The sequence below is a fragment of the Bufo gargarizans genome, chromosome 6 (genome assembly GCF_014858855.1).
Source record: "Bufo gargarizans isolate SCDJY-AF-19 chromosome 6, ASM1485885v1, whole genome shotgun sequence".
NCBI lineage: Eukaryota > Metazoa > Chordata > Amphibia > Anura > Bufonidae > Bufo > Bufo gargarizans.
In genome coordinates this window covers 351014190-351030529 of record NC_058085.1, presented here as the reverse complement: position 1 = coordinate 351030529, position 16340 = coordinate 351014190, and the positions used below count along the sequence as shown (strand labels likewise).

General features: G+C 47.6%; 1 protein-coding gene across 3 annotated transcripts in view; it reads left to right on the top strand.

Annotated features, from left to right (window-relative positions):
* The window catches only part of LOC122942295 (alpha-2-macroglobulin-like), a 186263-nt gene that overhangs the window by 114868 nt on the left and 55055 nt on the right, over positions 1 to 16340 (top strand). For all 3 annotated transcript variants that reach the window (XM_044299830.1, XM_044299829.1, XM_044299828.1), the window contains exons 19-20: positions 1047 to 1272; positions 10379 to 10505. In XM_044299830.1, the coding sequence (XP_044155765.1) occupies positions 1047 to 1272; positions 10379 to 10505 (353 nt within the window). The remainder of the gene's footprint in view (positions 1 to 1046; positions 1273 to 10378; positions 10506 to 16340) is intronic.

Sequence of the window (16340 nt, the reverse complement as noted above, 5' to 3'; positions counted from 1 at the left end):
AACCACCGGATTGTTGTTCTCCCATAAAGGGCTGGCCCAGGCCAAGGCCTTGTCCGAGAGCAGCGAGATCAAGAAGCCCACCTTTGCTCTCTCAGTAGGAAAGGCATGTGGCAGCAACTCAAAGTAAATGCCCACCTGGTTAAGGAAACCTCGGCACTGAGTTGGCTCTCCCCCAAAGCGCTGTGGAAGGGGGGCAGAACCGGTCATACCCCGAAACACCGCAGGCGCAGCAACAGGTGTCGGGGTAGACTCTGGCGCAACAACCGGAGCGGCAGTAGGAGCGGGCCCAGGAGCGACAACCGACCCATCGGTAACGGAAGCTAAATGAGCCGTGCGTTCAAGCAGGGTTTGCAACGCCACAGCGAACCGACCCAACAGGTGATCCTGCTGATCAAGTCTGGCAACCAGCGTAGGTAGCGAGGATGGCCCTGTACCGTCAGAATTCATGGCTTGGTCCTAATGTCATGGAACCATGAACCAGACGTACAACAAGAGATAAGTGGAAATAAGAAGGCTTTATTGAAAATAAAGCTGTAAGGCAAAAGTCCAAACGGATGGCTAAACCGAAGCAGGGTCTTGCGAAACCAGGGATCAGGAACCAGAAGGGTAGTCAGACGAAGCCAGGATCAGGAATCAGCAGGGTAGTCAGACGAAGCCAGGATCAGGAATCAGCAGGGTAGTCAGACGAAGCCAGGATCAGGAACCAGAAGCAGCAGCAGTCTTAGAAGCATGTGAGCACAGGAGGACCAAGCAAGGAACTGAAGCCACAGACCTCCTATATATATGAGCTAGGCATCCAGCTCCTCCCAGTGGGAAGGAGGAGCCGCAGGGTGGGAGGCTACAAGAAACCCAGAAACCAAGATGGCCGCCAGCACATGTCAAACGAAGGAGGACAGCAAGGAGGTAAGACCATGACAGGTGGGAACATTAACATCATTATTAATGGGATAGTTGTAAGGTGAGCAATAAAAAAAAGACAGATAACCCCTTTAAATCAATTGCAAAAGTATTACTGGAAAACAAGTCTGGTTTCTTGTTTTATCTAGAGAATCTGGAAGAACTGAAGTCCATCATAAGGCTCCGGATACCATCACTGACTGGAATGCAGGAGCCGTATGTATGGGACCCAGTGGATTTGGCCTCTCTCCATCATCCTCGTTAAGAGTTTTCCAGTCATTCTTTGTCGAACTTACCCTCCCGTACGCTGTTGTTAAAGGAGAGTCATTTATCCTTAAAGCCTCAGTCTTTAACTACCTGAAACAATGTATAAAGGTAAACAACTTAACAGTCTACAATGTATTATAAACATGTGCTCTTAAAGTGCAAGGGTTAACTATGCCAAAGAAAGGCAGGCCCAAAATCCAGTACCAAAGCAATGATTCTGAGGGTCAAATAATTGTAGCTGCATGAAATAAAACCTATATTTTTGTTTTTATAATTTTCAATATATGATTTGCTACATAGTTACATTTAATACGGTTGAAAAAAAACATAAGTCCATCAAGTTCAACCAAGGGATAGGTGGGGACGCGAATCCCAGAAGTAAATGAAACTAAGATTTCTACACATTTTCATAAGCATTAATGTTATTTACTTTTAATAATTCATCTAAACTGTCCACTGTTCCTGCTGTGACCACGTCCTGAGGAAGTCTATTCCACAGCCTCACCGTTCTTAGAGTAAAGAAGTTTTGACGCTATTGGAGACTGAACTTTATCTTCTCCAGTCGGAGGCAGTGCCCCCTTGTCTTTTGAGTGCATTTTACATGAAACTGTTTTTCACCATACTTTTTGTATAGCCCATATATATATTTGTATAGGTTAATCATGTCTCCCCTTAGACGTCTCTTCTTAAAACTAAATAAATTCAATTTTTTAAAATCTTTTTTTCAAAACTAAGACCCTCCATGCCCCTTATCAGTTTAGTCGCTCTTCTCTGTACTTTTTCCAGCTGCAGAGCGTCCTTTCTATGGACTGATGCCTAGAACTGAACTGCATATTCCAGATAAGGCTGCACCAACGCTTTGTAAAGTGGTAGTATTACACTCGTGCTCCGCGAGTTCATGCCTCGTTTAATGTATGACAATATCCTGGTGGCCTTAGAAGCAGCTGATTGACATTGTAAACTGTTATTCAATCTATGATCTACAAGGACACCCAAATCCTTCTCTATAAGTGACTCCCCCAGTGTTACATCCCCTAGGACATATGAAGCACAGAGATTATTACTACCAAGATGCATAACTTTACATTTATACACATTGAACCTCATTTGCCAAGTTGATGCCCAATCACTGAGTGTTCAAGTCAGCTTGTAGTTTATGGACATCTTTCATAGACTATATAGTACTACACAGCTTAGTGTCATTTGCAAAAATAGAAATGGTGCTATTAATTCTGTCCTTGATATCATTAATAAATAAATTAAATAATAGAGGATCCAGCACTAAACTTTGGGGTATACCACTTATAACCCAGGACCATTCTAAATAGAAATCATTGACCACAACTCTCTGGACATGGTCCTTCAGCCAGTTTTCAATCCAATTACAAACTATACTTTCCAAGCCAATAGACCTTGCTTTACCTATTAAGAGACTACGAGGGACAGTATCAAAAGCCTTTGCAAAATCCAGAAACACTACATCCACAGCCGCCCCTCTGTCCAGGCTTCTACTCACTTCCTCATAAAAACAAATCAGGTTAGTCTGACAACTTCTGTCCTTGGTGAAACCCATGTTGGTTATCACCTATAATATTATTTACAGTCACATACACCTGTATATAGTCCCTTAAGAGTCTTTCATTTTTCCCAACAGAAGTTAAACTAACTGGTCTATAATTGCCTATGGAGAACCTAGATCCTTTTTTTTTTTTATATATGGGCACCACATTTGCCTTGCACCAATTATTTGGCACTGTACCAGTACCTAGAGAATCTTTAAAAATTATAATTGATAAATTGAGTATATTACTGGATGTACTGGATGAACAGTCCTGGCACCACCAATATCAGCTCCTTTCTCTTCTTTTTTATATACAGAGCTAAAAAAAACTATTTAATAACTCTTAAATTAAAACTAGAGTTGAGCGGACACCTGGATGTTCGGGTTCGAGAAGTTTGGCCGAACTTCCCGGAAATGTTCGGGTTCGGGATCCGAACCCGATCCGAACTTCGTCCCGAACCCGAACCCATTGAAGTCAATGGGGACCCGAACTTTTCGGCACTAAAAAGGCTGTAAAACAGCCCAGGAAAGGGCTAGAGGGCTGCAAAAGGCAGCAACATGTAGGTAAATCCCATGCAAACAAATGTGGATAGGGAAATGAATAAAAATAAAAATAAAATAAATAAAAATTAACCAATATCAATTGGAGAGAGGTCCCATAGCAGAGAATCTGGCTTCACGTCACCCACCACTGGAACAGTCCATTCTCAGATATTTAGGCCCCGGCACCCAGGCAGAGGAGAGAGGTCCCGTAACAGAGAATCTGTCTTCATGTCAGCAGAGAATCAGTCTGCATGTCATAGCAGAGAATCAGGCTTCACGTCACCCAACATTGGAACAGTCCATTGTCATATATTTAGGCCCAGAACCCAGGCAGAGGAGAGAGGTCCCGTAACAGAGAATCTGTCTTCATGTCAGCAGAGAATCAGTCTGCATGTCATAGCAGAGAATCAGGCTTCACGTTACCCAACATTGGAACAGTCCATTGTTATATATTTAGGCCCAGCACCCAGGCAGAGGAGAGAGGTCCCGTAACAGAGAATCTGGCTTCATGTCAGCAGAGAATCAGTCTGCATGTCATAGCAGAGAATCAGGCTTCACGTCACCCAACATTGGAACAGTCCATTGGCATATATTTAAGCCCAGGCACCCAGGCAGAGGAGAGAGGTCCCGTAACAGAGAATCTGGCTTCATGTCAGCAGAGAATTAGTCTGCATGTCATAGCAGAGAATCAGGCTTCACGTCACCCAACATTGGAACAGTCCATTGGCATATATTTAGGCCCCGGCACCCAGACAGAGGAGAGGTTCATTCAACTTTGGGTAGCCTCGCAATATAATGGTAAAATGAAAATAAAAATAGGATTGAATGAGGAAGTGCCCTGGAGTACAATAATATATGGTTAAGGGGAGGTAGTTAATGTCTAATCTGCACAAGGGATGGACAGGTCCTGTGGGATACATGCCTGGTTCATTTTTATGAACGTCAGCTTGTCCACATTGGCTGTAGACAGGCGGCTGCGTTTGTCTGTAATGACGCCCCCTGCCGTGCTGAATACACGTTCAGACAAAACGCTGGCCGCCGGGCAGGCCAGCACCTCCAAGGCATAAAAGGCTAGCTCTGGCCACGTGGACAATTTAGAGACCCAGAATTTGAATGGGGCCGAACCATCAGTCAGTACGTGGAGTGGTGTGCACACGTACTGTTCCACCATGTTAGTGAAATGTTTCCTCCTGCTAACACGTTGCGTATCAGGTGGTGGTGCAGTTAGCTGTGGCGTGTTGACAAAACTTTTCCACATCTCTGCCATGCTAACCCTGCCCTCAGAGGAGCTGGCCGTGACACAGCTGCCTTGGCGACCTCTTGCTCCTCCTCTGCCTTGGCCTTGGGCTTCCACTTGTTCCCGTGACATTTGGGAATGCTCTCAGTAGCGCGTCTACCAACGTGCGCTTGTACTTGCGCATCTTCCTATCACGCTCCAGTGCAGGAAGTAAGGTGGGCACATTGTCTTTGTAGCGTGGATCCAGCAGGGTGGCAACCCAGTAGTCCGCACACGTTAAAATGTGGGCAACTCTGCTGTTGTTGCGCAGGCACTGCAGCATGTAGTCGCTCATGTGTGCCAGGCTGCCCAGGGGTAAGGACAAGCTGTCCTCTGTGGGAGGCGTATCGTCATCGTCCTGCCTTTCCCCCCAGCCACGCACCAGTGATGGGCCTGAGCTGCGTTGGGTGCCACCCCGCTGTGACCATGCTTCATCCTCATCCTCCTCCTCATCCTCGGGAAGGCCGAAGTTACGCTGTAGCGCAGACAGGCGAGCAGCGGCAGGATGTGAACGCCGGAAGCGCGAACAGACGGCCCGCACTTTATGAAGCAGCTTTGACATGTCGGGGTAGTTGTGAATGAACTTCTGCACCACCAAATTCAGCACATGCGCCAAGCAAGGGATGTGCGTTAAACCGGCTAGTCACAGAGCTGCAACGAGATTTCGCCCATTATCGCACACCACCAGGCCGGGCTTGAGGCTCACCGGCAGCAACCACTCGTCGGTCTGTTGTTCTATACCCCGCCACAACTCCTGTGCGGTGTGGGGCCTGTCCCCCAAACATATGAGTTTCAGAATGGCCTGCTGACGTTTACACCGGGCTGTGCTGAAGTTGGTGGTGAAGGTGTGTGGCTGACTGGATGAGCAGGTGGAAGAAGAGGAGGAGGAAGCTGAGTAGGAGGAGGTGGCAACAGGAGGCAAAGAATGTTGCCCTGCGATCCTTGGCGGCGGAAGGACGTGCGCCAAACAGCTCTCCGCCTGGGGCCCAGCTGCCACTACATTTACCCAGTGTGCAGTTAGGGAGATATAGCGTCCCTGGCCGTGCTTACTGGTCCACGTATCTGTGGTTAGGTGGACCTTGCCACAGATGGCGTTGCGCAGTGCACACTTGATTTTATCGGATACTTGGTTGTGCAGGGAAGGCACGGCTCTCTTGGAGAAGTAGTGCCAGCTAGGAACAACATACTGTGGGTCAGCAAGCGACATGAGCTGTTTGAAGCTGTCTGTGTCCACCAGCCTAAATGACAGCATTTCATAGGCCAGTAGTTTAGAAATGCTGGCATTCAGGGCCAGGGATCGAGGGTGGCTAGGTGGGAATTTACGCTTTCTCTCAAATGTTTGTGAGATGGAGAGCTGAACGCTGCCGTGTGACATGGTTGAGATGCTTGGTGACGGAGGTGGTGGTGTTGGTGGTACATCCCCTGTTTGCTGGGCGGCAGGTTCCAACGTTCATCCAGAGGCGGAGGAAGAGGCCGAGGCGGCAGCAGCAGAAGAGTCCGAGGCGGCAGCAGCAGAAGAGGCCGAGGCGGCAGCAGCAGAAGAGGTAGCAGGGGGAGCCTGAGTGACTTCCTTGTTTTTAAGGTGTTTACTCCACTGCAGTTCATGCTTTGCATGCAGGTGCCTGGTCATGCAGGTTGTACTAAGGTTCAGAACGTTAATGCCTCGCTTCAGGCTCTGATGGCACAGCGTGCAAACCACTCGGGTCTTGTCGTCAGCACATTGTTTGAAGAAGTGCCATGCCAGGCAACTCCTTGAAGCTGCCTTTGGGGTGCTCGGTCCCAGATGGCGGCGGTCAGTAGCAGGCGGAGTCTCTTGGCGGCGGGTGTTCTGCTTTTGCCCACTGTTCCCTCTTTTGCTACGCTGATGGCTCGGTCTTACCACTGCCTCTTCCTCCGAACTGTGAAAGTCAGTGGCACGACCTTCATTCCATGTGGGGTCTAGGACCTCATCGTCCCCTGCATCGTCTTCCACCCAGTCTTGATCCCTGACCTCCTGTTCAGTCTGCACACTGCAGAAAGACGCAGCAGTTGGCTCCTGTGTTTCGTCATCATCAGAGACTTGCTGAGGTGGTATTCCCATGTCCTCATCATCAGGAAACATAAGTGGTTGTGCGTCAGTGCATTCTATGTCTTCCACCGCTGGGGAAGAGCTAGGTGGATGCCCTTGGGAAACCCTGCCAGCAGAGTGTTCAAACAGCATAAGAGACTGCTGCATAACTTGAGGCTCAGACAGTTTCCCTGATATGCATGGGGGTGATGTGACAGACTGATGGGGTTGGTTTTCAGGCGCCATCTGTGCGCTTTCTGCAGAAGACTGGGTGGAAGATAATGTGAACGTGCTGGATCCACTGTCGGCCACCCAATTGACTAATGCCTGTACCTGCTCAGGCCTTACCATCCTTAGAACGGCATTGGGCCCCACCATATATCGCTGTAAATTCTGGCGGCTACTGGGACCTGAGGTAGTTGGTACACTAGGACGTGTGGATGTGGCAGAACGGCCACGTCCTCTCCCAGCACCAGAGGGTCCACTAACACCACCACGACCATGTCCACGTCCACGTCCGCGTCCCTTACTAGAAGTTTTCCTCATTGTTATCGTTCACCACAACAACAAAAATATTATTTGGCCCAATGTATTGAATTCAAATTCAGGCCTTTTTTTAAAGACACCTAACACTATCTATCTATTTAGGTACCGTATTACACTAATACAGGCACAGCAGTAACCACAGATTTAGCTGACTATGAATTTGAGGCCTAGTATTTAGGCGATGGGTGACAGGTATACATTTTACGGACAGAATTAGACTGGGATATGCAGAGTAGCGTGTGTGTGAAGTTATTGAGAATGACCCTATCAGCACCTTTATTCTGATATACCCTTTTAGGGATGTATTTAAAGTAGGCCTGATACAGCAGAAACCACTAAATTAGGAAATTGCTAAATTGGGAATTGTATTTCAACCCAGAAAAAAAAATGTGCTTTGACGGACACTAAATAACTTGCCCAGCCACAACAGTACAGCAGTAACGACAGATTTAGCGGGATATAAATTTGAGGCCTAGTATTTAGGCGCTGGGTGACAGGTATAGATTTACTGACAGAATTAGACTTGGAAATGCACAGTAGCGTGTGTGTGAAGTTATTCAGAATGACCCTATGTGCACCTTGAATATTATATACCCTTTTAGGGATAGATTTCAAATAGCTCTGATACAGCAGAAACCACTAAATTAGGAAATTGCTAAATTGGGAATTGTATTTCAACCCAGAACAAAAAATGTGCTTTGACGGACACTAAATAACTTGACCAGCCACACCAGTAACGACAGATTTAGCTGGATATAAACTTGAGGCCTAGTATTTAGGCGCTGGGTGACAGGTATACGTTTACTGACAGAATTAGTATGTTATATGGCCAAAAAATAACCACACTATTGATGGTTAAATGCACTTGGTGTGACAGCTTGACCAACCACACTACTGAGGGTTAAATGCACTTGGTGACAGGCGCAGCTTGCCCCTGATGTAGTATATGGCCAAAAAATAAACAGACTATTAGTGGTTAAATGCACTTGGTGTGACAGCTTCACCCTGATATAGGATTTAGCCAAAAAACAACCACACCATTGAGGGTTAAATGCACTTGGTGACAGCTTGCCCCAGATGTAGTATATGGCCAAAAAATAAACAGACTATTGCTGGTTAAATGCACTTGGTGTGACAGCTTCACCCTGATGTAGGATTTAGCTAAAAAACAACCACACCATTGAGGGTTATATGCACTTGGTGGCAGCTTGTGCTGGCGCAACACAAGACACAAAATGGCCGCCGATCTCCCCAGAAAAAAGTGACTGAAAAACGCTCTGGGCAGCCTTAAAACAGTGAGCAATTCAATAGCAGCAGTTCAATCATCCACAGCTACAGATCAATCACTGGATGGAGTCTTTTGGAGGAGTTAATCAGCCTAATCTCGCCCTACTGTCGCAGCTGCAACCTCTCCCTACGCTAATCAGAGAAGAGTGACGGGCGGCGCTATGTGACTCCAGCTTAAATAGAGGCTGGGTCACATGGTGCTCTGGCCAATCACAGCCATGCCAATAGTAGGCATGGCTGTGACGGCCTCTTGGGGCAAGTAGTATGACGCTTGTTGATTGGCTGCTTTGCAGCCTTTCAAAAAGCGCCAAGAAAGCGACGAACACCGAACCCGAACTTTTACGAAAATGTCTGGGTTCGGGTCCGTGTCACAGACACCCCAAAATTCGGTACGAACCCGAACTATACAGTTCGGGTTCGCTCATCCCTAATTAAAACCTTTTCCTTATGTTCAGTTACTATATCCCTTTATCGTTATTTACCTACCTACTAATACCTTAGCATTTTAGCATTTTAGCATTTATATATTTAAATAATTTTTTATGGATTTGCTTTGCTCTCTTGTTACCTGTTGTTCGTTTTGTATTTTTGTTAATTTTATCTCCCTTTTAACAGATTTAATTAAGTTCTTTGTAAACTTTAAAGGCTAACCCTCAAATTTGTATATTTTAAATGCGCTTTTTTTAACATTTATTGCCCTTTTTACAGTAGCTGAAAGCCATAGGGGGTTTAATTTTAGCTGTTTATACTTGTTACCTACAGGAATAAATTGTGTAGTGTACCGTAATTACTCAAGGTTGATTTAAAGCTCTCCCATTATCCTCAGTATTATTAGGTGAAAATTGGACTTTTTTGACAGAGTTTGATTTTTATAGTTCAGGGAGAATATAAATATATTGTGGTCGCTATTACATAGTGTGTCTCAAACAGTAACGTTTCCAACTAGTTCTGCATCATTGCAAATTATCAGCATCGCCCCTAATGTGATCTTCTACAAACTGGCCCATAAAGTGGTCCTGCAGCAAGTTGAGGAATCTTCTCCCCTTTGCGGTTGAGGCAGAACCATGACCCCAGTCAATGTTTGGAAAGTTAAAATCTCACATTATGACCAATGTACCAGCCTATGCAGCCTGCTGTATTTGGTTTTACAGTTGAACTTCTATCTTCTCTGTGATGTTGGGGTTCTATATATTGTACCCAGTATTATTCTTTCAGTGTTTATATCCCTTTGTAATTCCACCCTTAAGGTTTCAACATCCTCACCATCTTCATCCACAATTGCCTCTTTCACACTCACTTTCATATGACTCCACACGCCACCGCCTTTCCGCCTTTTCTATTGACCCTGTCTTTCCTGAATAGTGTAAAACCCTGAATATTAACATCCCAGTCATGTGAGGAGTCCAACCATGCCTCAGCTACACCAACTACGTCTATGTGTTCCTCCAGTACCATAGCTTCCAGCAACCCCATTTTGCTTGCTAGACTTCTGGCATTTGTGAAAATACATTTCAAATTACTATTTCATTTCTCACATTCAGTTCCTGTAAAGTGAATGTCTGTGATTTAGTGGGTACCTAGGTTGATATTGTTGATATGTAGCAGGCCCATATTATCAGCAGCTCTATTTTTCATCCGTGTATAGTTTTGCCCAGTCACCTCCCTACTTTCCTCACTAAATCCCCACTGTCTCCTCCTATATCCCACTCTCTATCTACACTATCTAACCCCTTATTAGTATGAGCCCCCATCCTCCTCCAGATCTTAGTCTAAATGCTCCTCCAGCTGTCTAGCCATTTTTTTACCCAGATCAGATGCACCCTCCCAGTCCGTCACTACTGTAGATTCTGTAGCCGACAGAGAAGTCAGCCAAGTTGTCCATGAACCCAAACCCGTCTAGATACAGCTTTCATTGTATATATTATACTCATTATCTTCAAACCCTTATTTGCAGGTGCAAACCACCTTGCAGACTACTGATGAGTTACAAGAGAAACCTTGTGCTGAGTGTGAATATAGCAGTTGCATCTGCGCAGAGGAGAGCAAAACTTTCTACTGGAACATGAAAGCCTCCAAACTAGGTATGACTAAGTCTGAGAATATACTTGTTAAATGGTTTATCAAGCCAACTAACCTTTTTTAAATGCTGCAACTGGTGTAAAATAATAAAAGAAATTAATTTTTATTTTTTTATTTTACACTATGTTATGTATATCAGGTGCTGCAATCATGCAATCATGTATGAACGCTGCCTCTAAAGGGTTCAATGACGAGGGCGGCGCAAACACCGCTCCCTGTCATTGCATCCACTAATTACATAGAAATGCACTTTGTGACTAAGTAATTCGTCACAAAGCAATTTTTTATTTTTTTATTTAGCGAAGCAGCCGAATCAAATTTTCAAATACTTTGTTCATCTCTAAAAATAAGTCATGCTACACTATTTCAATTGTTTTTATTCTTCATGAACCCCATCAATCTTTGTTCCTGGCCCCTCTTGACAAAGAAATGAATGCTCAGCCAGTCTCTAGCTGCAGAGGTGACCCATCTCAGTCAGTGTTTGACTGAGCAGTCATTTCATGTTTGTCAGGCGGGACCAGGAAGCAGAGACCAATGAGGGACTGGGAAGCATAAGAACAGTAGTGGTGAGGGATCAGGGAGAGGAGTGTAGCCTATTTTAATATTTGAAACTATTCTCAGCCTTTAAAAAAAAAAAAATATTGGACGTACAACCCGCTGTTTTTCAGCTTCTATCTTATGACCACAACAACTGGATGCATGCTTCTAAACTGAACATAAATCACTGTAGGACAACAATTTAGCCAGATGCAGTACATGAATTTTTGCATTAATTTGACTGAATGACAGAAATGGCTTTTTTATATTTAGCTTTAAAGGGGTTGTCTTAAGTAGGAAACTCCTCTCCATATTAGGACATGTGGACATCACAGAGGAGGATTTCCCCTAGTTTAGAAAAATAGGCCCATTCATTTCAACGGATGCTATATAATACTATTGCAGATGTGTCTACCCTTACTTTTCCACACATTTTGTTAATTACCATGCCTAGCAAAGTAATGCTATTTTCTTTTCTAGTTAGGCTCATGCCAGTTATCTCAAAATGTTCAGAGGTAGGAGGAAAGGTAGTGAAAGCCATTTCTCTAGCACAGATGAGCAAATTTCTCATCTGGAAGCGCCCTGAGGAGGGTCGGCGCTTAAGAGAGGGCAGACGCCCCTCCTACAAATCCAGGTCACGTCAGCCTTCTAACTTGTGGTAGAGGCTAAAGGCAACTGACGAGGAGGAGCACCTAAACCCTTGTCATAAGCTGGCTGAGTTGTGCCGGGAGCCAGGAGCGTGGATAAGCCTAGAAGTGGGCAAAAAATTAGCGAGGAGACTGGAAAGTGTGAAAACCAATTAATATGCCTTCACAGCACGAGGTTACAAAAAGCCTGGGATATTTCGACATTCGGGTTAGGAATGTACCTGGCAAAGCAAGAGGACCACCACCGTCCCATAGTTTAGATTACGTGGTCCGGGACCCTGTTTTTGGAAGCCGTCCCAATACGGAACGAATGACCGGTGATGGTGAGGGGGTTATACCCAAGCCTGCCGCCAAGGTCCTGATATGGGATGTGAATGGACAGAAGACAGACTACCTTCATGGAAAAGCAACAGCAGGAATTCGGGGGGAGTGTCTTGTAGCAGAGCCAACAACTGTTGAAGGACCCCGACCAGGCACCAATCATTAGAGGTCCTGAAAAACTGGACCTCCGAGGGAGAGCCATGTTGGCTAGTTTTGGTGGAAAGTAGATGGAGGATGAAATGGTCCTGGGCCCAGGTCAATTGCTGATGCTGCAGCCCTTCATGCCTGGAGGTGGCGCGAGTGAATTCGCCTGGCCTGAGGAAACCGTAGAACCCAAGGTACATAGCTGCCTTGATGACTAAGCTGCGATAGGGCCCAAAAGGATGACCATCCAAAGCAGCAGAAAGTTTTCTAAACATTTTAGCGGAGACAGGCTGTCTACGGGCAGGGGAGGCATTCCCGCTTTTCTGGATTCCCCGGAGTGCAGCCTTGACGGCCTGAATTGAAAAAATTGAACCCCCGCCTGGACTGTGGAGCATGGAGCAGTGCTGGATCCCCGCTAAATACAGTTTGATGGTATTGTATGAAAGCTTGCAGTGGAGATGGCAATGGGCGATAAAAGCCAATAAGTAGGGTATATCATCCAGAGTACCTTGCGGGTGAGACCCACAAAATAACTTATACATTTTGAGGCCGGCTTGGTAATTCCTGGCGGTGTTGGGGGAGAGAGAATGTTGAAGTAGGTTCCTGGTGTGTAAGAGAAGGGATTCTAATCCATCACCAGGGAATTGAAGGCTGGGGGTGGGGACCCCGTGGGATCTGCTTCTGGCATCACCTGGAAAAAAAGGGGGAAATTAAAGCGGGACAGAGCATCTGCGGCTACGTCCTCAGCCCCTGGAATGTGGTAACAAAATATATGAAAATTATGGGACAGGAAGAGCCACACTAACTTGCGGAGAAGGAACATGATCTTGAGGGATTTCGCCCTGCCTTTCAAAATATTGTCGACCAGAGCAAGATTATCGGTGACAAACATGACGGACGCATTGGCCCACTGGTGTCCCCACACTTGGGCGGCCTCCACAACAGGATAAAGCTCCAGCAGGGAAGAGGAGCTCAGACCTTCGGGATCCGACCGGACTTCATTGGGCCACTGGCCAGCCATCCAATGGGTCCCAAGGATGGCAGCGAACCCGCGGGATGCAGCCGCATCAGAAAAAAATGGTGGGGGATGACGGCCCCCAAGAAGGTACAAAGAGGGAAATGCCGTTCCACCGGGACAGGAATAGTGACCCCATGGGCAAGTCCGCCATGGCATGGGTGTCCAGATGGACGATGCTGTCCTGGTCGAAGGCAGCAACTGGAGCAGCCTGAAGATGAACGCCCTGCCCCGTGGCATGATCCTGGAGGCAAAATTGAGCCTCCCCAGCAAAGATTGAAGCTCAACCCTGGAAAGGAAGCTCGAGGACGTGGCGTGGGAAATCACTGCCCGGCAGCTGGCAAGCCTCTCTTCCGGGAGGCTGGCCTCCATCTGGATGGAATCCAGGATGATGCCCAGAAACATGACCCTGGTGGTGGGACCCTCAGTCTTGGCGTGGGCCACCGGAACCTGTAGACTAGAGAAAATTTGGAGCAAAGTATCCAGGTTGCCTGACCCGCCACGTGGACCCTCGATCTGGAAATCATCAAGGTAATGGGTGATGGTAGGCAAACCACCATGATGAAGGAGGATCTAATGCAAAGCTTTGGCAAATTGGTCAAACAACCATGGGCTTCTCTTGGACCCAAACGTGATCCTGTTCGCAAAGTAATAGCGACCAGCCCACTTGAGTCCATAATACCTCCATAGTTGTGGTTGGACAGGAAGGAGTTTGAAGGCATCGGCGATATCCGCCTTTGCCAACCAAGAACCCCTGCCAGAGAGCACAATGGACTTAATTGACTCATCAATAGAGAAATATTGCATTGAGAACTCTTCTGATGGAATGAGAGTATTGAGACTGGGTGTGGCAGAAGCATGAGGAGCGGAAAGATCATAAATCAAGCGCTTTTTATTGGACGATTTTTTAGAGACCAGACCAATTGGGTTGATACGCCAGGAAGGGAAGGGGATAACATAAAGCGGGCCAATAAGGAACCCCTTAGCGACCTCCGACAGGAGCAACTCCTCAACCGCCACCGGGTCTCCAGTGGCAGACCGCAAGTTGCCGCCCTCCCAAGAGGTCTGAGGAAGGGCAATGAGGCCTGTGTGGAAGCCTTCCGTGAAACGGGACAACAGGAACCGGACGAACCCCCTGTCTGGATGGTCCTGCAGAAGGACACTGAGTAGCTGTCGGCTAGTCAGGACTGCTTGACCGACCTCTTGGGGCAGGCAGAACGAGGATGAGCCCTGAAAACACGAGGAGCAGATGTGGAGAGCCCTGCAGCTGTTGAAGGCGCATCCGCCCGCATTGAAATTATTACAGACCTGGCTCCTACCCAGGTACACTATAGGGCGACCAAGCTTGTCCACCCCGGAGGTGCCCGGTTGTGAGGCAGGGACCTAGCCTGGGCGGGGTTGACAGTGTTGGGACACCAGTCAGAGGAGTGGAATATGGACTGGCATATGGTACACAAAGGAGCCCTGAGGCCCGCAAAGTGGCTGCAGAATAGCTCCATATCGATGTTGGCCCAATTAGTGATGAACTGGAACTGGACCAGCGCAGCCGCAGAATTTGCCGAGAAGGAGCGGTGATAGTCGTAGAACGACGAGCCGCCATACTTGTGACCAAGGTCGGTGACGAGGTACAGGTAGGTATCCAACTCTTCCCTTCTTGCGGGCTGGGCTGAACAAAGGATGTCCCTGAAAAGGCTAAAAGCCAGCACAAATTCAGGGATTGAGAGCTTCCTATTGAGTCGCGCATCCTTGGCCCTGAGCATGAGTGAAACATTGCCACAGTTGATCACCCCATTCTCGGGTACATCTGGGGAGGCGATGAGAATGGACGCCAAGTTCACGTCCTTCCCTGCCAGAATGTCTTTTCTGATACAGTCGGGAATGAAATGCGACAGCGCCACCTGGGGGCTGAGCCCGGGCGTACCTGAGGAAAAGACCTGCAACGCCATGGTAACCGTCAAAGGGTTTAATGCCTGGGGGGGACGTGGGGGCCTGAGATTCCAGCACCGTCACCCTGGACTGTACGTCCGCTACCAAGCTGACCAGGGAGTCGATAGTAGCCTGTAGCTGGGACAGTGACTGCTGGATGGATGTAAACCCCGACTGGACACCCGACAGACTTGGGCTGGTCATCAGTAGCTTATATAATTCTGCCTTATGAGCGGAGGCCGGATGTGGAATCCCTCTCCTGTTGAGTTCCGCCACCAGCTTTGGCATCGTCCAACTTCTCAAGGACATTGGGCCGGACTGGCCTGACACCGAAGACTCTGGAACTGACATGGCGTCATCCATGTCCAAGGCCCGTGACATGCTTGGACCTGTAGAGGAAAATACACCCCTGGATGACAAAGTCTGTATGGGAGGTAGAACGATTGGAGCCATGAGAAGAGAGGCCTGGGGAAACCTGGAAATGTACCTGAAATTGCTGGAAAAAGCCTGAAAAGACGTATAACGAACCCGAACCTGGGCAACATGTCGGACGAAGTTGCCGGCTATAACCTGGAAGAAAAAAGAGGGAACATGCAGACTGACCAGGGACCAGACGGTACTGGTCGATGAACGAAAACTTGCGCGTGCCGGGAACGAGTGAGCGTAGGCAGCTAGGATGTGCCGAAGGTAGAGAATGGGCGGACTGGCCATGAATGGAATAAACTACCCCGCAGGCAACAGGAGTGACTGAACCAGGACCGAACTGCAGGAAGTTGTGGAGCGATCCCTACACCCTGGGGGACCGAAGCCGCGACTGGGGAGGCCCTTAAGAGAGATTTGAGCGAAGACCCGTGGAGCCTAGGTGACCCGAGGTGAGGATGGACGGACGATCTGAAGTAGGGAGATGAGTGAACGCGGCCAGCCTGAGCGAACGGGGTGTGCCTAGCTGAGGGGCGAGAAATACGGACCGGACCGAACCCGGAAGTGCAGAACCGAGATGAGAATGGCAGGAGTAACGACGGATGGAGCCTGAGTGAACCAAGGGAATTGACACGATGTGGACTCAGAAATACTTACCCACGTGGCCAGGTGGCGGACAGCCGAGAAGAGTGGACGAGGCTTCGGCGGACCCGGAAGATGACAGCCAGAACCTGGACGAACCTATGCGATGGTAAACCTGGGAGAACCAGGACAGGTGAGATACGCATAGACAGACCGGACCTGGATGTACCAGGCTGACAAGTTGA